At 41.0% G+C, this 26,626-nt stretch overlaps 2 protein-coding genes across 2 annotated transcripts; one reads left to right on the plus strand and one right to left on the minus strand.

Moving 5' to 3' along the window:
* Positions 1–994: 994 nt before the first annotated feature.
* Positions 995–7,080, plus strand: fbxl3l (F-box and leucine-rich repeat protein 3, like). The gene is made up of 5 exons (XM_044040710.1): positions 995–1,158; positions 2,832–3,210; positions 3,420–3,542; positions 3,701–3,872; positions 4,654–7,080. Exons 2-5 carry the CDS (start codon positions 2,851–2,853, stop codon positions 5,295–5,297), a joined length of 1,299 nt encoding a protein of 432 aa, XP_043896645.1. The 5' UTR covers positions 995–1,158; positions 2,832–2,850; the 3' UTR covers positions 5,298–7,080.
* Positions 6,859–24,917, minus strand: atp10b (ATPase phospholipid transporting 10B). The gene is made up of 21 exons (XM_044040709.1): positions 24,363–24,917; positions 20,566–20,770; positions 20,242–20,327; positions 19,840–19,946; positions 18,893–19,024; positions 18,502–18,629; positions 18,126–18,378; positions 17,267–17,466; positions 15,789–15,950; positions 14,740–15,268; positions 14,524–14,624; positions 14,318–14,444; positions 14,027–14,211; positions 10,851–11,118; positions 10,459–10,535; positions 10,246–10,371; positions 9,948–10,148; positions 9,475–9,555; positions 9,268–9,372; positions 8,891–9,078; positions 6,859–7,730 (listed from the first exon to the last, which is right to left on the minus strand). The coding sequence occupies exons 1-21, from the start codon at positions 24,770–24,772 to the stop codon at positions 7,427–7,429; spliced, it is 3,975 nt and encodes a 1,324-aa protein (XP_043896644.1). The 5' UTR covers positions 24,773–24,917; the 3' UTR covers positions 6,859–7,426.
* Positions 24,918–26,626: the final 1,709 nt, after the last annotated feature.

The following is a 26,626-nucleotide window of genomic DNA, read 5'->3' on the forward strand; positions in this document are numbered from 1 at the left end:
GGGTCATTTTGCTGCAAAGGCAAGAGTGCTCCAGTATCCAGCATGTAAAATATGAATTGAACTTTAAAGTATTTAATTTGTGCAGCTATTCTTCTTGGGAAACTGCACTGACTTCCATTCAGACAACCTAAACAAAGTGTTATCCCTTACCCTAACCATAACCAGTTAATAAAAAAAATATAACTACTTAAAGAAATGAGGTTCTGCCTCATTAGGGCCAGGTTTATGTCTCCAGGAGGACTGGTTGGGAAGGAAGGGAATCGGTATCAGTCAGTATTGGTCAAAATTGTCTAAATCACTGGATCGGGATCATATATCGGACAGATAAAAATGTAAAATTCAACACAACAAAAAAATCCTATATATGGCATGCTTCACTATGCATAAATGTAAACATGTAAATAAAAATCGGCAAAAGCATTTAAGCTGTGTATTTCCTCTTTTTTAGGGAAAAAAAAAACGTTTGTTACACAGTTGGGGAATTACGTCTTTGTCAACAACACATTTTGTGCTGAGTCATTTCAAAGACTCGTTGAAATGACTCCGCACAAAATGTGTCGTTCACAGCTTCATAGTTCATAAAGGGTCTAATAATTACTATATCAGATCAATACTGGTAGTTTTTCATATCTGTATCATACACACAAGAGTGGTATGTGCCATCCCTGGTCTTAACAAGGTCGATGTTTATGCCAAAAAAGGTCCCGAAGAGGACACACACACAACCTGACACATTGACCTACTTTCTCAGCGTGCGCGCGCTCACTGATCTTGTGCTGTCTTCTCGTGGGACACGACGTGACAATAACAAATAAACACACAGTATTACACAAACACGCAGAGTACATTTATTTTATTACGGAGGGGTGAAGCTGTGCGTTGTGTGTGCCCTGTTGACGTGGCTCAGTCTGGGCTGTTTTCATTTGTCTCCTTGCATGACGGTGTTTGGAGCTGCGGAGGACTGGAGCACATCCATGTTTTCCTCTGCTCACGTGTACCAGTGCGCGTGAAGCCGAGAGGAGGAGAAGAGCTTACTTATTATGGGAGCAGCTTTTGCTGTCCTGTCTCCTTTCACCACTCCTCCACAGCCATGCCACCAAGTGTGCACCGGCAGACCACAGCACCAAGACGAGCAAAGTGTTTTTAAATCATCATAATGTGAGTAACAATGACTCGTTTTTAGTGGCGTTTGGTGTTGTATATTGTTTCATAAACTGTGTTAAATAAATGTGTTGTATACATGTGTCTGTGAAGTTCACCTGAGAACTGGGAGGTGGAAAAGGGCAGAGTTTTGTTATATTTTAATAAAACGTCCAGATTTCTAGAAATGATCTGTAAACATTGACCTTGTGCCTCATGTTTTTCCAGTAAAGCTTAGTTCAGTTCAGCTTTGACTGTTAAGGAACAACTTTCCCCACATAAATCATTTATAAATATAACATGAGCAAACATCTATGTAGGGCAACTGCTGTGTTTGACATAGATAGATAGATAGATAATACAGGAAATCTTTATTATGTGCATTTGCACAAAAATATATGTAATGAAAATGACATAAATACAGTTAACCACACAACCACAGCAAAGAGAAAAATCCTTTCACCCAATATTTGATCCTGGACCTTTTGATGATAACAATTTATATTCACAATTGAAAACATGATTTAGATGACTTGGCTTGTCAAGTCGCGGACCATTACATAATACATAGATTTCATGTACAATACAATAGGGCAATTGCGACCCTATCGTAATCATAACAGTTGTAATTATCTATTTATTGACATGTGGAAGCAACCATGTGTTTATTCAAATGTTTCAAGCTCAGTATTTACCATTGGAGCCTGTAGCTAAGCTGTTAGTGTGAACACATGCACTGACCCTCAGACATTTACAGGAGCACGATCCTAAATAAGTAAAGATAAAGAATAGAAATAAATACATCGAATCGTGTCAGCTCAAAGATTAAGACAGTAATTATGTGGAAAATAACAGTCCCCATTAATGGACCTCATTGCTGTGAAGATGGCATGGAGGAAATTAGGTAGAGGGTTTGGATTTGTGATTTTTTTTGCATGCTAATAGACTACATCAGTATATAATCAGACTCAGAGAAAGAATATCTCAGTCATAAGGCTTCAGCATCACATTTGTTTTTGTTGGCCACTTGTTGCCACAGCCCTGAGGTGAGTTTTCTGTTATTTTATAACCAAATTCAAATCAGAGTTTGATGTCTGATAGACATTTCAGGGCACGTTGTATCAGTTGCGGTAAAATGATGAGCGGTTCTCTGTAGTTCTGTGTGTGTTTTTTAAAGCATGCTCTGTGGATTTAAAAAAAAAAAAAGTGTTGTAGAAACAATGTTGTAGACCATGAATAATATTTCCATGCAACAAAAAAGCAATTATATCAAACATGTCATCACATGTTTGATTTAATGAAATCAGCACAGATCTATGTTTTCCAAGACTAATACTCATAATTTATGTAATTTTATTAGACATTGAGTTACACAAAATACCTCAAAGAATACTTGAAGAACAAAAGTTAAAATTCAGCATTGAGGTGATTAGTACAGCTAACCTCCAATGTTAAGCACTAACAACCGATATAGTAACCAACATGTGCATTTATAAAAGAGAAATACATTATATTGTGACTGAACACACCACCACATATTTGTGTACAATGTAAAAGTAGGTTTCATTCTACGTAAATAATATTGTATATCATTGAAACAAATAAAAATGCTGCGTACATTTTAATGTGAATATGCTATTGTTGTTGCTGTAGAGATTTTGAAACATTCCTGCTCTCTTATGACCCCACAGTGAGCTGGCTTGTCTGAAAATGAAACGAGGACAGACAGGTCTCATTTCAAAGTGCCCGACCTTCTCCTCCCACGAGGAGAGGACTAAGAGACAGAAGTGGGGGGCGTCCAGCTTCGCTCTGTCCCCAGCAGAGGACTGGGGCAACCTGCCCCACCACGTTGTCCTGCAGATATTCCAGCATCTGTCACTCATAGACCGAGCCAGGGCGTCGTCCGTGTGCCGCCACTGGAATGACGTCTTTCACACCCCCGACCTGTGGAGGAGGTTTGAGTTTGAGCTCAATCAGCCGGCTACGTCTTACTTGCGCTCCACTCACCCTGACCTCATTCAGCAGATCATCAAGAAGCATGCACAGCACCTGCAGTATGTTAGCTTTAAGGTAAAGTCAACCCGCATTTTCACAACACAGCCGCCTTAAAAACAGTATGTGCCCTCCTTAATCCCAACCATCTGCTGCAGAATCAGTCATGACGCATCAGCAGTCATAGCATTAGCAGACTTAACACATCCAGGCTGAAATGATTTTTACACCTCTATCTCTAATTTAATGTGTGTGGGTTTTTGGTGGATCGATTGCTGGTAAATCAGGTGGACAGCTGCATAGAGTCTGCAGAAGCGGCCTGTGACATTCTCTCCCAGCTGGTGAACTGCACCATTAAAACCCTGGGGCTGATTTCCACAGCACGGCCAAGCTTCATGGACGTGTCTCAGGTAAGACGCAGCTTCTGTTTCTGCTGCCCTACTTGTTACACATAAAGATGGGTTAGTCACATCAGGTGTGTCAGTTGCTTGCATGGAAGTGAGGATGGTGTTTTGTTTTTAACAAAGATATCACTGCGAATTATTTAAAATCATTTGTTCCTCCTCAGGCTCACTTTGTGTCTGCACTGACGGTGGTGTTCGTCAACTCCAAGTCCCTCTCCTCTATCAAGATTGACGACACGCCAGTGGACGACCCGTCCTTAAAGGTGCTGGTTGCCAACAACAGTGACACACTTAAGTTGCTGAAGATGAGCAGCTGTCCTCATGTCTCCCCAGCAGGTCAGTACACCTTCTTGTTAAAGGATTATGTCATTTTGCTTGCTGAGTGTCCAGTGATGAGAAGAGAGACGTGCAACAATACATAGCAAGTGTCCGGGGCACAGCTTGAATTAGGACATTATGGTCCGTGTCTTAAATTTCTAGGCCACCAGAATGCCTGTTGTCGCTGTACTTACTGTGACCACCTAATAGCACAAATACATCATTAAACATTTTAAGCACCTGCAACAAGGCTAGCAGCTCTGGAAAAATACAAGAACAAAAAATTCAGCATGTCACCATCCCAGCGTAGCACGCCAACATTTGCCAGTACAATGCATATTAGAGGCTGATGGGAACAGTTTGCAGATACAACATCAAACACCAAAAGTGTTATTCCTATTTAAACGTTGATGTCTTTTACTGTGGAAAGTAAAAGTCGAACATGTTTCTGTAAGTGTTGAGAGTTGAGTCTCTCAGCCAAAAACTTATGTTTGTAAATGAATGCTCATTATCAAGGTGGTTAACACTTAAATTACAGTTTAGTGACAACATAGTAATCCATCCCTCCATCATTCCATCTTATTTTCAGCTAATAATTAAGGAGAATGGCTATAGGTGATCAAAGTCAATAATAACTATGTTATAAAGTTGAAATTGACCCTCCTTTATGTCCCACACACACTGTCATTACTAACCATAATCCATGGAAAATGGAATTACCATAATAGTACAACATTATTATCACACAATTATCACATCTGTTTTTTGAAATCCTGTATCCTCTCCTCTTTGTCCACAGGTATCCTGTGTGTGGCAGACCAGTGCCATGGTCTAAGGGAGCTGGCGTTGAACTACCACCTCCTGAGTGATGAGCTCCTTCTCGCCCTCTCCTCTGAAAAACACGTTCACCTGGAGCACCTGCGCATCGATGTGGTGAGTGAAAACCCCGGCCAGACACACTTTCACACCATCAAGAGGAGCAGCTGGGAGGCCTTGGTCCAACACTCACCCAAGGTGAACATCGTCATGTACTTCTTCCTCTATGAGGAGGAGTTTGAGCCCTTCTTCCGCGAGGAGACCCCCGTCACCCACCTGTACTTTGGCCGGGCGGTAAGCAAAGAGATGCTGGGCCGCATCGGACTGAACTGCCCTCGGCTGGTGGAGCTGGTTGTGTGCGCAAACGGCCTTGAGCCCCTGGACGAGGAGCTGATCCGTATCGCGGAGCGCTGCAAAAGTTTGACGGCCATCGGGCTAGGCGAGTGTGAAGTGACCTGCAGTGGCTTTGTGGAGTTTGTGAAGATGTGTGGGGGCAGGCTGACTCAGCTGTCAATCATGGAGGAGGTGCTGATCCCAGACAGCAGCTACAACATGGAGCAGATCCACAGTGAAGTGTCCAAGCACTTGGGCCGCATGTGGTTCCCTGACATGATGCCCACCTGGTAGGAATGAAGCCACAGTGGTGAGAAATATTTGCCTTTGATGGACTTACTGTACGGATATTACATGAGCGTTGTGTGTTCACAGTTATACATTTTTTTGCGAAACAGTTGCAAAGCTTGTGTTGTGCTCCTTTTGGACAGTTGGCCTAAGTTTAAGCCTCAGACGGCTCATCAGTCCTCAGTGTTGTCGGCTGGTTCATGAGAAGTTGGGTCATCACTGTATTTTTTATACCTGCAGTGAATGTGACATAAGAGAAATAATTATTTATTTTTCACGTACAGACTTTTATTTTCAGGATTTCTGTTCTGTGAGCACACAGATTTGTTTAAACGCATCAATATTGTGATGTAAAGTTTTGGATGTAACAATTTCAACTTTAAATTCATTGGTTGACCTGAGCTTACATTCAATGCCACATTTCATCATGATGTGAAAAGGCTGTGACTCTGCCACCTGCTGGTTGATTTGTGTTACAGCCATCACACCGTCACATGTCCATCCAGTTCTTATTTTGTTTTTCTTCATTAAATATAGCATCAGCATCGTCTACTACTTCTGAAGATTCAGTCTGAGGTGCAGAGACTCACCTGGAGTCAGTGTTTTAGAGAGTTGTGCAGACGGAACAAGAGTTTCCAGTTGCGTTTGAAGAAGTCATTCATGCATTCTTGTCAAACACAAAAGTCTTTTGTGCTCTCGTCTATTTGTGTCAGAAGGGATTCTAATATTTCACCCTACAGCATTTTCTTTCACGTTTTAATTGCTGGGTTGTCGGCTAAATTATGTAAGGCTTAAGACGATGCCACAACCTAAGTCTGCTTTTGACATTCAAGTGAATGGTCATAGTGATTGTCTCTGTCAACACAAAACACCTCTAGTTGACATCAGTCTGAGAAAAAGACATGAAGGTTTTAAGACTTGATGTCTTTACTGTTCTTTAAAAATAGGGGCCAAATATTGGGTAATACGTGTTTCATGGTATTTCATTTATTTTACTACATGGTCAAAATGTAATTTAAGCAAAGTACTTTTCCGAATCATACCATGTGATAAATTAAAACAGCTTTGTATTTAAAATGTGTGTCAATTTAATGTAAAGTTAACATATGTTTGTGTTATTGTGATTTAGGCTCGCTCAGGTCTGTGCTTCACTGTAGCTGCCCTTTTTGAACGTATGCACTCAATTCTCAGACACTGAACTTGACTGTGCTTCTCAAGGCTTTAATGTGATGAGACCTGTTTCTCTGTCTTTGTCCCATTTGACCTTTATGCAGCTCATTGTTCTCAACACTAGAGGGCAGCAGTGACATGATTGCCGGCAGTGGGACGTTATGTAAGCAGGACTGCTGCTGTATAATGAAGTAGGGAAATGCCAATTATAACTCAGCCCTTTTAACAAGTGGATTTGTCTTGTGCATACTCCATTTCCATAAAAAAAAAGGCATCAGACGTTGCAGCTCAGCAGCCTTTTCTTCAGATTCCTTTGAATTTACGTTTTCACTTGTTTGATGTTGCATCTGAAATTAAACAAGACAACATCTCTGTGTCACACACACACACACACACAGACACTTGATCATTCTTTTAATGCATTTTAACAGCAAATTAAACAGTTTTGTGATAAAACTAAAGTCACAGACCCAGCTTAGGAAAAACATGTTTTCAATACAGGAAAAATGAATGAAAAGTATGTGAACCACACATTTGACAGGACGTAATGTGACTGTTGGGGATGTCTTTCTTGGTGAGAGGAAAATATTAAACCAGCTAAGCATTTCGATCTGGAAAAGTGCTTCTTTTTTGGAGGGGTGGGTGGTAATTGGGTTAGCACCCATCAGGAAAGTAACAGGCTTATGTGTTCACTGTGGCAGCTTGTTGTGATGACTGTGAGGAGGAGAGGACCCACTTGCCTTTAGTCAAGCGGTTTATTACAAAATGAACTCATCATCTCAATCAATGATTTGTCACGAGAAGAGGAGAATTTCTCCCTGACTGCCTTTACATAACACCACCTCCCCCAGCCCTGAGAAAATGAGACATTGCTCTACACAGCATGGAATGAATCCACTTATGAGCCAGTTCAGAGTATTTACAGTTTTCTGAATAAATAATAATCATCGTGTTGCCTTTGCCCTTCAAGTTACCAGTGAATCTTTTGTGTGTCCAGGCCCCTGATAGTTCTCAGTGATGACATTTAGAACAAATTCATCCTCCAGGATATCAGAGGCACTGGGAGACTGAGGAGAATTGTCCATAGGGGTCTCCAGGGTGGGAGAGGGTGGGGTAGACAGCCTGGAGCGTTTGACATACCCTCCGCCCCTGAAACCCCTCCACTCCTTGATGAATAGGTCCCTTTCGCAGGAGTTTAGCCGGTCCAGACACCTGGCTTGCAGGAGTGGGGAGGGAGTGATAGAGTTCCTGAGCACGTGAAACATGTACCTGGGGGAGAGAGTGTGGTGGTGAGAAAGTAGGCCATTGAAAATATGCAGCACTTTGATGTAAATCAGAGCATTCCCTTTAAATTTCTGCACTCTCAGACGCATCACTAAGCGAGGGGGAGAAAGGCGCTGTGGTGCAGTCATTCCTGACCTTCACAATTAATGTTATCTAATTACAAATTGGCCTCGAATGTCCATGCTCCAAAACAACCACAGCATTTCATCTGCATGAGTCAGCATGCTAATAAATCAACTTAAACAGGAAGAGGAAGAGCTACCGTTTGTGATCCCTCACCACAGATTATCACCTGTGCAGCAATTGTGATTGTTTTAACTAAATGATTTAAATTAAAGCAGCCAGCATTGCAAACAATGCAAAGATAAAGGAAAAGTTGAAAATAACGAGTTTTTGTTTTTCTTGAATCATCATGTGACCCTATAACATATAACACATGATTGTATCATTGTTCGACAGTGCTGACTCATTTTGCAATTTTCCATGTGTCAGTTTTTCCAGTGTGCATATTTGCTGTGTGTTTTACACAAGTGTAAACTGAATATCTCACAAAAGTTGTTATATGTAATGTAAATAATTGTTAGTTGCTGCCCGAATTACAATGTGACACCTGATGATTTTATATGCAGTACAAGTTCAATTAAACCCAGAAAACTAGAATTCTCTTTTCACTTTTCTTACATTATTTAAACATTATATAAAAATATATTATTATTATTATTATTATAATAATATAATAATAATCAAAAATAATATCCAAATCTAATTCATTTATAGAGGACATTTAAAACAACATAGTTGACCAAAGTGATGTACAGTAATAAAGCACCTAAACATCTAAGAATGAATAGATCTGTAATGTTAGAATAGGTAATTATAAACAACATATAATTTGATTTCTAACACATTTGATAATGTTTGAATGCTGTCACAGTTACATGATATGGTATAAATGTATACATATGTTCCGTGTGTACCCATCCTATTTTTTTATGTATTTTTTTTATCCCTTTTGGACCCTATTGTGAGCCTTTAATAAAGTTTGAGAATAAAAAAGCTACTATGGTGATATAATTACATTATATTACTTTTCCTCTCCTGGGTTTTCAGAGTGCCAGACATAGGGAGAATAACAGTGATTGTACCTGGGCAGCAGAGCCACCACAGTGGTGATGATGCAGATAAGGTAGAAAATGGGGTCGGCCATCTGGCTCTGGAGGATCCAGTACGGGTTGGATGGAGGGTTACAGGTGATGCAGATGGCGCTGTAGGCCAGTGTCACAATGAAGTACAGCGCCACACTTCCCAGCATGATTGCCCAATGAACCACCGTCTGCAACACAAACATGTAAGGCAGCAATAAGGTATGATCACGTCTGTAACGACCACATCACAAAAAAGTGAACCATGACGCGTCTATAAAAGTGGAGTAAATTAGCCTTTCAATGCGTCAAACAACTTAATGGCTGGAGTTTTACCGCAATTATATCTACAAACAGATATCCACCGATTCACCACTCACCCAGGATTTGATCTCTATTGACAGATGCAGTAGGATAGTAAATAGAGAAATAGTGTTCAGAGGAGTTCCAAAGGTAAAGACATCAATGTCTGAATCCTGGTATGCCTGAGAGAGTAAAGCACACGTTGTCAAATTTAAGGCAGAGCACAGACGGGTAAAATGACTTGGAGGATGCTCCATGACAGATGTGAGGATGTTTTTCCTCACCAGGTAAGGAATAAAGAAGCACACCAGACTCTGGTAGAAGGCATCCAGAATGGAAATCCAGAAAGTGGAAAACGTGTATTCCTAAAACAGTACACATATGTTTAAAATACAAAACAGTACAAGCAAAATATTAGGAGCTGATCAGGAGTCACAGGGAAGTTACTTAGAAAGTGTAATAAGTTAATCATGTCATATTATACTTAATACACATAATAGTATTATTTATTACCTAATATCAAAAGTGATTTATACTACTCGTTAAATTACTATACTACTTATTTAAATACAGTCAGAAAGTACAAGAAGCAGAGCTGCAAACATGGCAGCCTCTTTCCCAATATTTGCCGTTTTCTGTACATTCCTTGTGATGTGACCTGCCTTATTAATGTAATATTATTACTGTAATCCTATACTCTACTTGTTGCTGAGTAAAGTAATACTCCTCAAGATAAAGAGACTATAACGTCACTGACCCCTGAACCCTGTCCAGTCCTATAGAGTTCAGGAACACCCATCAGTATCTCAGCAGAAACATCTTTGTCCATAATCCCAAACATGATGGGCGGTACGGAGGTGAAGAACAGGTTGAAGAAAATCATCAGCCAGTAGTCGATCATGGCGGTGCCAGAGAAGCCGCAGAAGAACTGGTACCAGAAGAGCAGGTTCACATAGGCCTGAAAGACAGTCGGAGCTGCACATGATGAGTTGGAGGAAACCACAGGCGGCGTGTTTGATGAAAGAGTGGCGCTCTAATTCAGCGACGAGACTCACCACGTTCTTGTAGAAGAAGTAAATGATCATGTTGGCTAGTCGTGAGTAGCACCAGTGTCCATGGACCAGAAGAAGTTTCCTCAGGTGTTTGAAGCGAGATATAGCAAAATCACTCGCCATGACTGCCTGCGGATGACAAAGGCAAGTCGTCATATGTCGTGAACCGACAGGAGCACGACATTTACGAAACAAACAAAAATCCTCAGTTCACACCTGCATGCCCTCCTGCCCCGAGATCCCAACGCCGATATCGGCTGCTTGGATCATGTTGACATCGTTTGCACCATCACCTGAAGCCACAGAGAGGATAAGAACATGCAGTTATGAGGATCAATAACCTATTTAATGTGTATTATGCAAAAAAAAACAAAATAACTCTCTTGAGGTTGTGACACCAATCAGAGAATCTGAATGGGAAAAATAAAAAGTATAATCACAAGTAATCTATTATTATCAATGACAAGGGAAACAACTATTCAGCATGATTACAGACAGATTTTGTTGCTCTATTCAACTAACTTTTTTTAACTTGATTTGAAAAAAAAAAACCCATACAATTTGTTGTGTCATAAGGTGTTTAGAAAGTTCAAGGTCGAGCTCCTTACCCACAGCGAGGGTCATGACCTTGAGTTTCTCCCGCACCACCTTCACCACTTTGCTCTTCTGTAACGGCGTGACTCTGCAGCAGAGCACAGAGCGGCAGCGCCGCGCCAAGTCCACGAAGCGGCTCTGCAGGTCCGAGGACAGAGCCATGGCCAGGGTGCGTCCATCGATCACCAGAGAGATGTCGGGGGTTGTGTCCACGTTACGAGGGTCCGCGCTGTACCTCCTCACCTCCTCCAGAGTACAATCCAGGATGGATGTACAATTGAGCTGCAAAACAACACCTACTTATTTTTCAAATTCATTTTCATGACATTCATGATTACACTTACTTGTAGACAATAAAGGCATAAACATTTTGACAAGACTATTGATGATTTTGGTCAATCTTTTGAACATAATGCTGGTTTCAGCATCATTAGAGTGAACACTTTGTGTTTGCAAGAGCAGCACTGTCTCTCACTCTCTCTCTCACACACACATGAATCCAGACAATGTCTGCAAGACTGTGAAACTTTTATCTTTTAGCCAAGGAAGCGGGTAGGGACATCAGACTCCTCAGGTGAGCAGGTGAAAGGATGAATCTCGGTCCGTATTTCAACAGTTTGCTGCCATCTGAATTTATAAGAGTAGCTGTTTTGCTTTCCTGGGAGTGTCGTCACAGACATGAAAACACAATACTGCTTAATCAGCACTGTGTGCAATCATTTGACAGTGGCTCTAATGTAATGGACATTAGTTTACATGTAAAAGTTACACGTTACAGCTTTGACGAAACGAAGCACTCAGAGAGCGCAACCCAACCTGGCAAGGATTCCCACATTATCGATTCACTGCTCTCTGGAAATGTTAACTATACATTTCCAGAGAGCTTTATGCTGTAGAGCCATATTCATGATGTGTGACTATAAGCACAGACTCATCACTATTGTCTGTAAATAACCCCTGCTTCTGTGTCAAAAGGAAAACTAACATGATTTACTTTTTTTTTTTAAATGGGTCACATCCTGATTTTATTCATCTGATCCGTCTAATGCTGGCTAAATTTCATTAGATGTGGTACACGGATGATTGTGGGAGTGCAGTGCATCCCTTAAGTGGTTCTGGAGTTGCAGTGGTTAAAAAAAAAGTTCATTACTAATATGCCTCCACTCTGGATCACAAGAGAAGGCTGTATTTCCTCTGAGGGTTCAATATTAGACTTGGTAATTAGATATAAAAGCATGAGGTGTTGTGTTTAGGGAAGCCCACTCCATTCATCATCAGTGACTGGTCCCGTCTGAGAGAAGCACAGCCGCTCCTCTGTTCCAGAAATCTCCCCATATATCCGTTACAACCGACAGGTAATTCTGGCCTATTTGATTGCAGGGATGATTAGACATGGTCGGGTTGTTATGAGGGGCTCATTCATGTGCTACCACGTCTTTAATGGCCTCAGAAAAGCACAGGCTCACAGCTGACATCTTACGACCTTTAGTTAAAAAGATGTAGCCGCTTAAAATGGGAGGAGAGGAGTTTCCGAGTTTAAACCTCTTCAACTTGGAAAACATGTGACTTAACCTGAATGTCCATCAAAAGAAAACAATAACAACAATGGTTTATCAAGCTTCCATCACTGTCATTTGTATGTCAGGGTTGGATGGACAGGTTTGTCTGTGCATAAATGGAGTCACTGGCATATTTTTATCTATAAGGCAACTGTGGGTTTATTACTGCCGTACTTAGGGTCTAACATTACTTCTAAAAGTGATGGAAATTATGACCTATGCTTGCAGGATACATTTTCATTAAATTTCCCAAAGGTCTGTGCTGAACTGGGGAAAAGGCGTTGAACTTTCTTGCTCCATCAGCTTGGAACAATTTACAAAAACAGCTGAATCTTAGAGGCTGGTCCAACTGAATGTTTTTTAAATTAACTTTGAACAACATGGAGTCATGTAGATGTAGATGTTTCACCTGAATCACATTGACCTGTTTTATCACAGAATGTTGTCAATCGTATGGAGCACGTTACTTAATGTATTGTTCTGTTTTTTCCTTTTTCTTTTGGATTAATATTTTAGGAATACTATATCTTATCTCTCTGTAAATGCTATAAATGGTATTTGTTATTCTGTCTGTAAACCCGTTGAATGTGCTGCTGCTGCTGCCGTTTTTGGCCAGATATGTTTAATCTCAATGAAGCCTTTCTGGTTAAATAAAGGTTATAATAACAAAATAATCTGTCACAAAATATGGAATATGAAACTTGCTCTGCCTTAATTTATTTAAAATGTAAATCAAAGTGTTGGAAACGTTACTTTTAAAAAGTACTTCTTCCAAAACGTAACTGAATTTGTTACTGAGTTACAAATTACAAAAGTTGCTGTGGGACGAAGTGAGTCCAAAATACCTGGATACCAGTTTGTTGAGCTCGGTCAGAGACAAAATAAAAATCTAGCTTCCCTTGTTTCGATTCCCTTGTTTCGCTACAACTTCCTTAAAGCTGTAGCGTGTAAAAACGTTTATTTAAGCCCATCAGCTCCACAGGAGCCACTGTATGTGTTTCTCAGTGTTGCAGTTTCCGTGTCTCCGATAACATCCGTGCACTGTATACAGAGGCAAACATTTTACGTCACAACTGACAAAGAAACACCAATGAAATGTTTCAAAAGTGGATTCTATTGTTAGAAATAAACCTGGATGTTCGTCCGACGTTGAAAATGTGTGCTCCGCCAATAGAATTCAAAACAAATCAAGTGCTCCCCCGAAACAACTGCCTGACTATGTGCCAGCATCACAACACAGCTCACGTTTTCAGTCTGGAAAAGTCATTAAAAGCTGCGTTAATTGCATAAAACAAAAAAATGTCACACATGGCAGAACGAGCTCTCTCTCTCTCTGTGTGTGTGAGTGAGGAGGTGTCTTGGTAATTACTCATAAGTCCTCAGGGGGGCGATAAATGTTCAGCACTGGAGCTTTAAAAATATATATACCAAGTTTGGTAAAATATATAAATGCACCGCATCTGCTCTTACACACTCAGAGTAGTAGAAATAATTACATTTTACAAATGAGAGAGTATTGCAACTATTATATGACGATCAATTCATTTTTTTCTAGCTCAAATTGTATGAAATATTTTACAGATATGTATCCTTTCACATCAAGCAGCTGTGAATCAAACAAGCCTCGTCACCTTGTTTTTGCAGCTCATGTTAATCACCAGGTCTTCCTCCTCTAGCAGCCTGCAGGCATAGCCGATGTTGACAGCTGTCTCCGGCTTGTCACCAGTCAGCACCCACACCTGGATCCCTGCCTCCCGCAGAGCCAAGATGGTGTCTGGGACGCTTTCCTGGAGACGGTCCTCGATGCCTGTCGCCCCTACAGGAGGACATATGTCTAAAGTCACATTCTATGATCATCGCACAAATGTACAGTGTGTGTTCCGTGTGAATCGCTTGTGCTGCGCAGGTGTACTGTATGTTACCCAGCAGGGAGAGATTTGTCTCCAGCTGCACAGCAGTGTCCATCACAAGCTCCTCTCTCTTTTCTATAGCAGCCAGAGCTTTGCGTCTGCTCACTGACCAGCTCTCAAACTCTTTATCACTCACAACCTGCAACACATGCAGAGAAGAGACTGAACACAACTATAGTGCTGCGTGACAACATAATATAATGTATTTGATTCTGCACCTTCTTCGTAATGCAAAGTGTACGTAGCCCCTCTTTGGCATAGCAGTCAAGGAAGTACTGCGTTTCTGCTGCTATATTCTTCTGACTCCCACTCAGATGTTCTGGAAATAACATGATATAGATGCAGTTATAAATTTCTATCTTTAATTATAAAGTGACCCACTTTTTCTCAGTATTGGCAAATACATGTGAATAAATATTTTTGTGTGAACACACCTGCGTATGGTGTACCAAGCAGCTCCATGATGGCATAGTCTGCACCTTTAGTGTACAGCACATACTCTCCGGTCTTTGGGTGTCGCACCAAAACAGACATTCTCTTCCTGTTGGAGTCAAAGGCTAAGGTGTCCAGCACCTCAAACACCAGGTCCTCCCCAGATGGGAGCCTCACTGTCACACTGTCAGGAGTGCGGGCCAGCAGAGTGAAGCCATATGCCTTGGCTGCATAGACCAAGGCGGCCTCGTCTGGACTCTCTGCCTCGTATCTCACGTTATCTGAAGTCAGTGCAGGCTTTTTGAACTGGGACAGAGCATGGAGTGAACATGTCTGGAGCCCATTGACGTCTTCAGTTTCCTCCCTTATTACAGAAGCATTAAAGTGGTCCTCCTCTATGACAGAATCCTCAGCACGTTTTTGCTTTGGTTTGCGACGCCAGCAGGTGAAAATACGGCTGGCCCTTTTCATCCAGGTGGACATAGTATCCAGAGGATTGTTTGTGCTGCTGGAGGGCATAAACCAACTCCCCTGAAACAAGAAGTCTTATGTCATTTGATGTTTTTAGAAGGTCACTTTTTTCAATATGATGTAAACAACACACCAAACGTTTACATATAGTGTCACCAAATCTACAAGCTCAAAGGAAAAACATAGATTTCTCTCGTCTGCCAGACCTCAGAAGAACACAATCAGGAGAAGCTGATGGTCAAATTAATAACAGTAGCCAATTAAGTGGAAACACTGAACCTTTAAAACTGGGGTTTTAAAGATGACAGGCAATTAAGTTAAGACCATTGAAGAGAAGAGGAGGAAAAATAGGATACATTTTGATGGTAATAAATTTAGCAAAGCGGATCACAAGAAAAATTGATCATTTATTGTTGTATTATTGATCACATCACAAAGATTTATAAATTTATAATGTATATAGGCTTAAAAACGTTTGTCAAGGTTTCTTTTTTAATTGGTATCATTGGTTAATTTTCACTCCCGACTGTCCCCCTCATCTGTACATCCCATCCACAGACACAGCAAACAGAGTACTCACCCTCCGTCTCTGAGCTGTTGCCATGGAAACGACCACAGTGTTGCAAATAGCAAGAGCCAAAAAAAAGTCCATGTAGGGCTCTTTCTCCTGTCTGCTGCCAATGCGGAACTCTGGCCTGCTAATCTGCTGAAGCAGCTTCCTGTCTGGAATCACCTCAGTTTCCTGTTGGGGTAGAAGTTAATCACTTTGTTAATTAAAAGCTTGTGGTGATAAACTCATTCTTGCTTACACTCAGCATTCACTGATTTAATGTGACTGGACCGTGGTGGAAGTTTGAATATCTTAACCTTTTCCTCTAGTTTTGTTTGTGCACAAATGAGAGAAGATTGCAGGTAGGACAGATGGAGCGACGGGAGGGCGTTTTCATTCATATAAAAAAAGTCTGTTCTCTGAGAGACACAGTGTGAGAAAAGCTAAAGATAAGCCCTATGTCACAGCTTTTTTTCTGTCTTAGCCTGTTTCTCCAGGTCTCTGCTCGTTCCTCTGTGGACAAAAATAGACACAGAGTGACTGTACTTCATACCAAGACAGCGATGACTAATCTATACTGCACGTTTACAGTTTATGTCACATCAGGGTTTGTGCCAAATGGTGCCCAGCGTGACCATATGTCCCCTCACAGACACAGGGGCAACTTTGAGCCAAAATGGATGTGCTCATTACTGACACCTAGCAGTTTGGCCATCTGCAGTGGGGACTGGGCCCACGATGACTTTTGACACAAAGCAGGGTGAAATTTGGGTAAACAAGAGGCAGCTTGAGTGTAAATTCAGATATAAAATATGTGTTAGGTAGGAAATCTTTGTTAGAAACTAGGCTAAACTTAAATGTCCAGTTTGAACTTTAATTATTTTTAATTTAGCAGAAATTAAAGATAAAATAATGAACTTACATTTTTAGAAGTGTATAATCATCTGATTTATGAATTGTTTTTCATTACCCCAGAGTTTTTTTTATTTATATTAGGAGCCGGTCAGCTCTTTGGATCACCATGTTTTTTACAATAGCCCATAATGAACAAAATAAACATCTTTTGAGTTTTGATGCTGACTGAAGGCTACATAAGCTCTCACACTTGGAAGGAATGGGTGAGAAGAGGAATATTCAACTGCAACATGCAACTTCACCAATAGGTGTTGCTATATTTAACACACTGTAACCTTAACAGTTGTTGTATTTCAGAATGAATGCATCTGTTAGTATCCGTATGCTGTTAATGTCAAAAAATGTCATAGCTCTGGTCAAATCATGAATCTTGAGACTCAGGAAAATGTTTCTGAATATAAAAATCAAGTTGACTAATTTTCCCATAGACTTCCATTAAAACAGAGTAGTATTTTATGTACAGTTTTTGTTTGTTTCTTTGTTTTTGAAACTAGTGGAGCAGTTTTTTATGTACAGCAAAATCTTGGATTCACCCAGCTCAAATTAAATAATCTGCCCTTCTCCTCCTTCTCCTGAAAAAGCGACCATCTTACCAGTGGACTACTGAAGGCCACATCTCCCTTGGCATTTCCTGAAACCTTGCTCTTGCGTTGAATCCCAGGGTGATGATGTTTGTCTCCAGGCTTGGTGTCCTCAGCATCCAGTGACCATCCAGTCTGTGACGGCTGTGGCCGCTGGTTAAAGAGGACCTCATCCTCTGACTCTGCTTCTTCAAGGATATTTAGGCGTATGGCTGCAGAAATCCCCAAAACACACACAATATGCACACAGTTAAGTTTATGTATGAGGTCAGGTCATGCTCAGATTTGGGGTCCTGTCCTACGGTAGAGTCTCAATGTTTTAAGCAGAGAATGACGTCATGCTACTTCTCTGTGGGTTGTTATGAGGGCCTTTGTTTAGGAAGGCCCACATATATCTACATATATATATACATATATATGTATATATATATATATATATATATATATATATATATATATATATATATATATACATATATATATATATATAACCCTAACCCTAACCATGTACATATAAGATCACATAACAAATAAATTCCAAATCAAAATGAAGCCAGGCAGCACAAAACATGAAAGCAAATACTTTGGTCTCTGATCAGGAAACAACATGAGATCCAGGTAAACAGGTGATACAATATTAAAATGAGTCTCTGTGTGTTTGTTTATATTGTATTTATTTTATGTGTGTATTTATTGTTATACATATTCTGTCATCAATCTCCATAAGGAAAACTATCTATCTATCTAGCTAGCTAGCTAGCTAGCGAGCAGCTATCAGCTAGCTATCATAGCTTACATAAGGGTGTGTAGGAAAAGCATTGTGTTAACTTTTCATTTTGATGTTGCAAAATGTCTTAACGTGAGGATTTACCGTTCTCTTTGTGTGGGTACTCATTACCCATGATGGAGCATCTCCGAAACACCATCTTGTTTTCTGTGAGGGTGCCCGTCTTGTCAGAGAAGATGTACTGAATCTGGCCCAGGTCCTCCGTGATGTTCAGGGCCCTACACTGCATGCGACTGTCTGTCTCCTCATCGTACAAGTCAATGTCATTAGTGATGAAGAAGATCTGACCAACCTTCACCAACTCAATGGACACGTATAGGGAGATAGGAATCAGGACCTGGTGAGGAGAGGAAAAAGAGAGAAGAGGAGAAGGTAAAAGAAGAGACCGGAATAATTTATTGATTTTCAAAAGTTAATAGAAACGCATACACCCTGTAGCTCTGATTAGTCTTACACACACCTGCAGCAGGATGATCATGGTAAAGAACATGTAGAAGCCAGACAGAGCAGGACTGTCCAGGTGACCTTTGCTGTCTGGGACCAGGTAAGGTGGCACGCTGGGCAACGCCTGCAGCCATACAAAGTGACCTGCATGTGGGAGGACAGAGGGGATTAATCACACCCACTGACATGCAGAGAGGAGAGCTATTTTTAGCACCACACCTTCCCCTGTCTCCTCCCTCGACTCCTGCTATGACTTTGGGCGTGAGGCCAAAGTGACAGTTTCTTTTTTTTTTTAAATAAATTGATGAATCGAAAATTAAACATCCCTGAGTCAGAAATGTAAAAGCATTAATCATGACCGCTCAGTGTGCTGGTTTTACGGTTAAGTTATGCACTTCATCACTGACCTACTGCCCCGATGAGACACATGGTGAAGAGGAGAATGAGGCAGAAGAAGACATCTATGTTCAGCCTCCGCTCCAGTCTGCTGCGCTTGTATCTCGAGCCATTGTTGTTGAGCATGGACTTGGTTTCATGCCCTAAAGGTGTGGTCAGAAGGTCTTGATTCAGTTCATGTGTTCACTGGCACACATTTCAAATGGTCAGTGAATGTCAAGGAAAAAAAATGTCAAGAAATAATAATAATTCAAGGCCATGTGTATCATGTCCTCTGTAATGTTTTTGTACATTTGATTGTTTATTATTAACAGAGGTGGAAAGTAATGAATTACATTTACTCATGTTACTGCAATTGAGTAGTTTTGTGTACTTAAAATTACTTAAGTATGTTTCTTTTGGAAGTTCTGTACTTTGTTCAGTTTTAAATCACACCCGTTACTGAGTAAAAAAATGGTGGCCTGAATCAATAATAAATGAATAAATAAATAAATGATGAGGACAGGTGAATTAAGGTCCCTGAGTGATTGAGAAAGTTAAAGCATTTGTGACCTTTGACCCATTTTGACTGATATTTTGTCAGCACTTTAATTTGTAAAGGTTTGCTTTTAATTAAAAATAATTAATGTGAGATTTGTGTCTCCTTGTTGACCTTGGTAAAAAGGTAATTAAGTAAATTTTACTCAAATGTGCACATTTTAAACAAGCTACTTTTTTATTTTAACTTGAGTACATTTCTAGACCAGTACTTTTATTTGTACTTAAGTAAAATGTTGTCAAAATAGTGGTACTTTAACTTGAGTAGAATATTTCAGTACTCTTTCCACCTTTGTTTGTTTGATGACAATCATGATCCTCAGAACATCTACTGAGGTGAATTTGATCAAAATGTGTCCAATCATGGTGGATGACTGAAAATGAAGTTTGGTTGTGAGTATAATGTCTTCAGTGTGCATACCTGCATACACCACAAAGCCCACAGCATGGTCCGTGTTTCTCACAGTGCAGCCTCGAAGCAGCAGACTCTCTATCCCAGCTCCCACCTTCTCCTTATCAGGACTCTCTCTGCAGCAGGAGAAAGTGAGAAACGTCCTTTGTACTGTCAGATCATGTTAGATATTCATTACGTCTCATATATACACCCCATTAGCAATTCTCCTGCTTTTCGGCCATGCCTGGCCAGCATGGGTAGACCATCTGTAAGACCTGTGGTGCCTGAGGAAATCGATTATAGTCTATTACAGCCCCAATGATGCCTCCGGTAGCATCAGAAAGTGCAGAGAGTGGGTTGCAATTAGTTTTGCTCCGCTGCTCTGAAACTGTTCTGGGAATCACTGTGATCCGTGTATTTGATACTCACACATAACATTTGAAATGGTTCAGATTGTTGTTGGGCTTCTCACACACTACCACACCATTGAAGCTTTCAGGGTCAAATTCCGGATCCTGGGGAATTAGACAAAGTTTGAAGTCACTGCGGGATGAATGGAAACTTTTCACATGCTACTCAACCTGAACTTCAAGTATGACGTCACCATTATTTCACGCCAGGAAGACAACATGTAAGGCATGTAAATCAACTGGAATGTTTTGTCGCCTGTCATTTACCATAACAGGTGATATGCAGTTTCCCATAAGCACTTAAAAGTGAGACAGGAGAAATGATGTAGGAGACATTCCATACCATGGTGCAGAGGCCAGGCACCACCCTCCTCTGCTTCAGGTTGGTCTCGCCATCTAGGTTTGCTGTTTCTATCAGACAAACCCTGTTGGGGTCTGACGTGTGCAGGAGCAGGAGGTCTGCAGGGATGATCTCATTGCTAAAAACCTTTACAAAGTCCCCCACTCTTACGTCCTTCCAACGCCTCTCCGTGAATTGTTCCTCTTTCCTGGAATCAGAGAAGGGAGATTCTCAGTTCTGCAACAATGAATGGATCAGTGATTGACTACTGCAGAAATAACTCTTGAAATTAAAACATTTGTTTGTGTGTGAACATAATGGATTGTTTTCTCTGCTATGACACTAAACTGCCCAAAAAATTGACATTTCACATTTTGGTGATTTTGTTGCCACATTTGTTTGTTTTATGTATTAATTATTCTATTATTATTATTATTATTATTGTTATTGTTGTTATTAGGGTTAGGGTTAGTCTGTTTAGTCTGTTTAGTCTTCATGAAAAGAAACGATGTAACATTGTAGCACTATAATTCACTTCTGAAACTTTATCAGCACTGTGTGAACTCATCTGACAATGGTTTGAACATAAGTGACATTTTAAAACTACACACTGCCACAGCTTAAAAAAACAAAACAAAACTGTTAAACGAAATAATGACAAAAACTGCTCCAATTAGATACCATCAGTCACTTTTGACTTCTGAAATGAATCAAAATTGAAAGAAAATCAGTGCCACAAATGTCTTGAAGCTGGTTATGTGCCGGTGACAGACACCTGCAGGTATGTTGCCCTGCATGTAGGACCTGATTATTGGGTGGTGGCTACATAACACCACACCTTGCCCCAAGCAAAGCAAAGCTGAGGGGGAGTTGTGTATTTTTAGCGTATTGTGTTTAGATTACATGTAGCAGGCTCCTCAAATATTCACACTGCTGACAGGAAAGGTGTGTTGTCATGTCACAGAATCAGTTACATCCCACAACACTACATTTATTTAATCACATTAGATGTTCACATTAATACAATGAACCCATGTTTATAGTTTAGAGCTTAAACTTAAACTTAGTTCAGAACCCAGTTCTGTACAGTACAAGTCATGATTTTGTGAATATGTAGAAAGCGAAAACAATGCATGAAACATTTGATGAAATAACTTAAGGGTTAACTTTGAAACCACAGACAGGAGTAGCAGCTGTGAGCTGAGGAGACTGGTTTTAATGTTTCTCAGTGGGCAGCCAAAAAGATGACATGTTTGACAATGCAATAACAAAACCTGGCTCTCAGACAGCATGATAAACAGCTGGTGCGTCTCAGGTGGATTGACAAGAGTTTGAGATTGAGACAAGATTGAGAGGATGACCCTGAAGATAAGGCATGTCCCACATGAACACACTTCATACGTCTATTTGCATCCGAGAAGGTCTGATGAATGTGTGTCAAATTCCTCTTGTCTCATATTTCTATTCGTGGTCAGCTTTTTCATGAAATGCGAGAATGGACAGCAGATTGAAGAGCATCCTCTTTAATTAGCTTGCAGTGGTTTGTTTGTGCTATCAGATGGGTAAACTTCACCAAGATAGAAAAAAGTCAATGTGGAAACCTTGAATTTATTAGAACTCCTCTCTCTACGAAATGTATATATTACTAAACCTCTACTAAAGACTAGGGAATTACTGGCTAGTTTACAGATAGTACTTTATTAATTTGGTTTGCACCAGACCAACTTACAGAATCCCGTAGCTAGTAAATTCATAGTGATTTGAAAGTGGTTACTCGTCGCATAGAGTGACAACAACAAGCTGGCAACCTAATCAGCATGCAAAGCAGAATGTAAACAGTGGCTGCGGAAGCCCATTGAGAAGCTGGCACAAAGCTGCTGCCTGGCACACGGTGCTTTTATGAACTTGTATGGTGTCCCCCACCACACACTGCATGGACCCTGTAGCAAAATATCTCAATGAAACACAAACCTGAGGAAACAGAGGCAGAGTCCCGTTCAGCTCAATTGCTGATTTTTTGGTCACGTGGGGAAACGGTGCCGGGGAATAAGTATCTGTGTCATCATACTCGTCTAAATGAGCCATTTTTCTCTTTGTGTTTTGTTCTGCTGGCAGCTGTGATGGATTATGAGCCAGTGGGACCCCGCTCACAGAAAGAGAGCGGTACGAAGGTTGTCGTGAAAACTATTTTGGTTGTCATGGAAGAAATCTCGCAGATTCTCCCATTTAAAGCCTACCACTATGTGTTTTTTGTCAGGCAACAATAAGAATATAAAAAATAATAACGATAATAATAATAATAAGATTAAGGGGCCCTATAGACATGTCGCATAACTCAACCTTTGTTATTTGACTGAGGGGCCTGTCAGGTTTGGGGTGGATAACATAGCCTAAGGGGTCCTTAGGCTATGACATCACATCATAGCCAGTAGTATTTGGCTTCAGGGCCCCAAGATCCTGCTGCAGGTGTGTGTAAGAAACTAATCAGATCTATAGGGTGAATAACATAGTAGTGAAGATACTGGGACAGTAGCGCAGAGGCTTTGGCTTCAGTTATGTTAGACTTACTCCACCCATGGGGTAAGTGTAAATATTTAGTTATTACTAAACTATATGAAAGTGGTAGTAAAAGTGGCGTAACCCATTTTAGACTGTGTTGACTAAAACCTGACTCATTAAACATGATGCTATCACTATTATTACCAGATATTTTTTTCTTTAAAGTACGCTTGAATGAGGTACGGACACATTAATGGGACGTCACTGAGCACATCGCTGGGAACCAGCAGGAGACAAAGGAAAACATGGCTGCCAGCAGGAACACAGATAAAACCAGAGTTTAGCCACTTAGCTGAAATGAATATGTGGCTGATTAAGTCTATGATACCTTTCATAGGTTCACCACTCTTTCTTGTCTGACTGTTTGTTTTGCCCTGTCACCTGTTCACTTTCCACTCATAAAACTTGCTAAACAAGGCAGCAGGAGATCTTCAGCTGCTAAAATGACAGATTTTCTCTAGATGTACTTTGGTGCAGGAGAGTGAGCGGTAGACAAGGCTGTATAAAGGTGTGATCAATTTTTGAATTTAGGTGTATCATTTATCAGGCGAGCCTTTAATTAAGTAGATAACATCTGTTCTTCCCTGTGTCCCCTCTGGTAGGCATGTTTTCGGCGAGGGCCAGCATCCAAGGCTGGTTCCCACTGACAGCAGTGTGCTGTTGTTGTAAACAATGATGTCAGTACCTCTTACAACCACACTTCAAAAAAAAAAATGCTGAACTTCACCTCTAATGTGGGCAGATTCTTCACCAGAGGTATTTCCTTCCTCTCCGACATCGCAGCAGTGATCGGGTTGAAAACGACAGTGGTTATCCTAGTTTTTTTGAATTATTCATTTTCACCACTAATTTAAAAATAGATAACCGTTAACCTTAGCGTCTTTGCTGATGTAACACCCAGATGAGGATTTCATCAAATGTGCACAATGCGATGGTAGGAGATGTTGTTGTGCAGCTCTTCAAAAGAGAAATAATCTCCCACACATTTTCTATTTCTAAGTCAAGAATTCCCACGGGGTGTTGAAAACACAGTGGAGGTAACACACACACACACACACACACACAATCGTGAAGATCTACACACTGTGACAGACATCAACACGCTGGATGATAAGAATCACAAACACAGATGTGGAGGTGCTGTTCATGCACCACGAGTGTTTCCCCTTGTCACATCATACATGTTATGATGACACATTACACACATGCATTCAGGTCATGGATGCTTTTAAGTGGTTTACCTGCTGTAAATGAGGCACGGCGTGTTATTAAGCTTCCTGTCTGACTGGTACCTCCTGAAGTCCTCCCAGGCATCCTTCAAGGCCGTCAGAGACAGGATGACACAGATGGGGATAAGAGCGACCTCGGGCTGGAAAGCGTTCACGACAGGGATAAAGTTCAGAATCGCCAGGCCCACAAAGTACAAGTTTGCCAGGCGGTGAAACTGCTCAAAGAGGTTCATGGGGATAAAGAGGAGCAGGGTGTATTTGGTGGTCTTGATTGCATTACCAGGGAAGTAACGGTTGGGTTGCTTTGCCTTCTCTAGTCCCTCATAAGGTAGATTGGACACCAGGTTGCGGAGGTCCTTCTCTCGCGCCCTCTGACTTCTCCAAGCATCCCGAACCACAGCTAGGGGGCTCCTCCACGTCATTGCTCTTCTGTCTGTTTCCCTTTCGTTGTCCTCTTACCAACTTCTCCTTGCCATCCCGTCAATATCCATGGTTCCTTTGATTTAAAGAGACTATTCTTGGGCCCATCCTCTTCCTCTGCAATTCATTGTGTCTCTGTGTGTGAGGCCTAATGCCAGGTCGAGACAGGTGACAGCTCACCAAACCCTCCTCTGAGTCCGCCTCTTCCATTGACAGGTAGGTTTGCATTCCTTGCATAGGAGCTGAAGTCTCACAGACCTGACAAAAAAAGGCTACAATCAACAGCCACTTAATACTTACTTACTTAGGTTTAATTTGACTAACTGTGATCTTATTTCAGCAAACTTACTCAACTAGAAGCTTGTTTTCTGCCTTTAAAATAGTCCATCATATTGCAAAAGTGTGAGTCAGTGACTCTATGTGGTAGCTGTTCAGGTGTTTGTTTAATGTTTCTCATTAAAGGGATAGATCAGACACTAATGCTCTCACTGTAAACATGGCCGTCACTGGGGACAAACTGATTTTAGCCACTTGAATAAAGGGTCACCTCTGACTGCTGAAGTCTAAAATGTCTTATGAACATGTTGATTGCCCAGTTTCACCATTACGAAGTTAAGTGGAAACTGTCACTCACCCTCCCAAAGTCCATCAAGTAAATCAGAATTTTTGGATTTCAAACACATCATTCACAAAATAACACATTTGAACTTACTGTGTGGAGGCCAATTTTGTCTGTTGACTTTGGTGAGAGTGAGCAGTATGAGATCATTAACATAGAGCAGATCTAATAAGATGAGCCTTTAGTTAAGTGGCTAAAAATCTGCTTTTCCTTCTGCCCCGGTTGGCAGCCATTTTGACAGTGAAACAGAGCATCCGCGTCTCAAGCTGGTTCTCAGCAGTGCGCTCGGTGGTGTGCTGGACAAGGTCAGTGCTAACGACGAGCCACTGCCTCGTATAACACCACCTGCACCATCCCTTTAATACTTTACACGGCGTCGTTTGTCCAAACAATGAGACAGTGAAACATGCCAATGCAACGTCAACAAGACGCTGCAGCGTTTGCAGCAAAATGATCTGAAATGGCAGGACAACACAGAGCAGAGCACCTCGACATCTATTTCTGCTGAGTGTGAACAATAGGCTGTATATAAAAAAAGAAGAAAGAACTCCTTTTGAATTCTGTGAGAAAGTGAGTCTACCTCTTAATTGACCAACAACGTCAGTGAGCGTTTTCCACAAGAGATTCAGGTTTTCTTCAGTAGCACATCATATAAAATTGTTCATATGTTGTTCAAAATGACATTCCTGTTTAGAGGAAAATAGATGATAAAGCACAGCACATTATGAGAGCACAGTGTGACTGACAGCTGATATCCTCCAATAGCCTGGTTGCAAGTGACGTCTCTGATTACCAGTTGCAAAAACCTCAACATGGCGCCGGCCAAATTGCTGATCTCAAAGCTTTAACACGGAGTTGAAATTCTTTCGGATGACGTCGCAAGTGGCGAGTAAACAGCAGAGGCCTCCGACACACCCTGAAGGCTTTATTCTTAATTGGTCCGTGTAAGAGCCCTCTTAGATGTGTGTGAGTGTGTGTGTGTGTGTGTGACAGACTACAACAGAGCAGCTTATTTTTCCACACAGATGGCAGGTATGTAGCACACCTTCCACTTCCTCATGTTGACATATGTTGTCTTTTCCAGAGCAGGCTGTTCTTCCAGTTTAAACAGGCGAGATTTGCACTGGGGCCCTTATTAATTGTGCTTAAATGTAAAACTCGGACACATTTACAGCCTCTTAAAAGTTTTTAACACAGATCTTGTAGGCGGTTTTGGAAATGTGTTTTCCTTTTTTAA

The sequence above is a fragment of the Solea senegalensis genome, linkage group LG12, assembly GCF_019176455.1.
Source record: "Solea senegalensis isolate Sse05_10M linkage group LG12, IFAPA_SoseM_1, whole genome shotgun sequence".
Taxonomy (NCBI): Eukaryota; Metazoa; Chordata; class Actinopteri; order Pleuronectiformes; family Soleidae; genus Solea; species Solea senegalensis.